Source organism: Bactrocera latifrons, unplaced genomic scaffold (assembly GCF_001853355.1).
Source record: "Bactrocera latifrons isolate USDA-ARS-PBARC rearing strain unplaced genomic scaffold, ASM185335v1 scaffold_8, whole genome shotgun sequence".
Lineage (NCBI taxonomy): Eukaryota > Metazoa > Arthropoda > Insecta > Diptera > Tephritidae > Bactrocera > Bactrocera latifrons.
In genome coordinates, this window is record NW_017537489.1 from 395,980 (window position 1) to 397,214 (window position 1,235).

The 1,235-nt window shown below is 36.0% G+C and overlaps 1 protein-coding gene across 1 annotated transcript in view; it reads left to right on the forward strand.

Annotated features, from left to right (window-relative positions):
* Nucleotides 1–650, forward strand: part of LOC108976670 (maternal protein pumilio-like) — a 71,833-nt gene extending 71,183 nt beyond the window's left edge. The window contains exons 7-8 of the mRNA XM_018945915.1: nucleotides 196–436; nucleotides 522–650. Of these exons, the coding sequence (XP_018801460.1) occupies nucleotides 196–436; nucleotides 522–650 (370 nt within the window). The remainder of the gene's footprint in view (nucleotides 1–195; nucleotides 437–521) is intronic.
* Nucleotides 651–1,235: the final 585 nt, after the last annotated feature.

The window sequence follows — 1,235 nt, forward strand, 5'->3', positions numbered from 1 at the left end:
TAATTCTATAGCTAGACCAAAAAAGGCTATATTGACAAGAAATTTGGTTGTAAAAAATTTTTTGATGCACTTTTATTATTTAAATTTTTTTATTTTCATTTTCAAATTTATTTTTGTTTTCTATTTATTTATACATATACATATATGTATGTATGTATATATATTGATTTAGTGCTTTATTAATTTTTATTGCAGTCGCACGCCTGGCTCCCGTCAGCCCTCGCCAGCTGAAGAAACGCTGCCACGCCCACCGGCACTACTCGATCCCACACAACATGGTGGCTTCCCAACACATCCCTTTAATCACATGCTCAATTCCATGGACCATCAAGGTGGACCGGGTACACAAATGAACTCATATCCGCCACATCAAATGCAAATGGGTCAACTGCAACCGCCCGTAATGAACGGCGTTGGTGGCATGCAAATGGCACAGGTATGTGAAATAATGACTTTTTATACATACATATGTACATAGATATATGATATGCTATATTATAATTATGTCTTCTGTGTTACAGAGCCCCATGATGAACCATCAGGCACAAGGACCAAATCAAATTGAATCTCCTGGCAATTTATTGCAGCAACAAGCACCAAATTTTGATGTACAGGTAAGTGCTTCTACAATTATACATTATATATTGTAAGCCCTTTAGTAAATATGTATAGTGTTTGCCGCTTAGCTCAACAGTTAATGCTCTACTGGGCAATCTGTTAATGTCTTAATCTAATCGCATACTAAGCAGTAAAAAGTTTGATTTTTGTTCAATAGTTAGAAATGTGATTTAACCATTTTACCTTGGAGGCAATGCTGGTTACAGATCAGATGACTTATTGCATGAGTTTTAGTTGTTTTTAAGTCAACAACTATAACGGGCCTCTTTATATTGATATAGTACAGCTTATGGGTTAACATAGCATACCCCTCACCCTTCACTTATCAACCTGCCGCATTTACGGTGTTTATTTGTTGCGAAGTCGGATTTATTAGCCACAAAATTGCTTGTATGACACTTTTTCAAAACATACATAAATGTACATATATAAGGTACATATCTCAAATAAATTCGATTGGATACATATGCCTCGGTGTGTGTGTGTATATGCATGTTTATGGCGTTAAGCATTAGCTTATTTGTGTTTTCTGCTTATTCTACTCTTTTATCCTCTTTAATGAGTTCCGGGCACTGCATTGTTGTGCCTTTTGCCAAATTTGAGCCTGCATTTTCTGC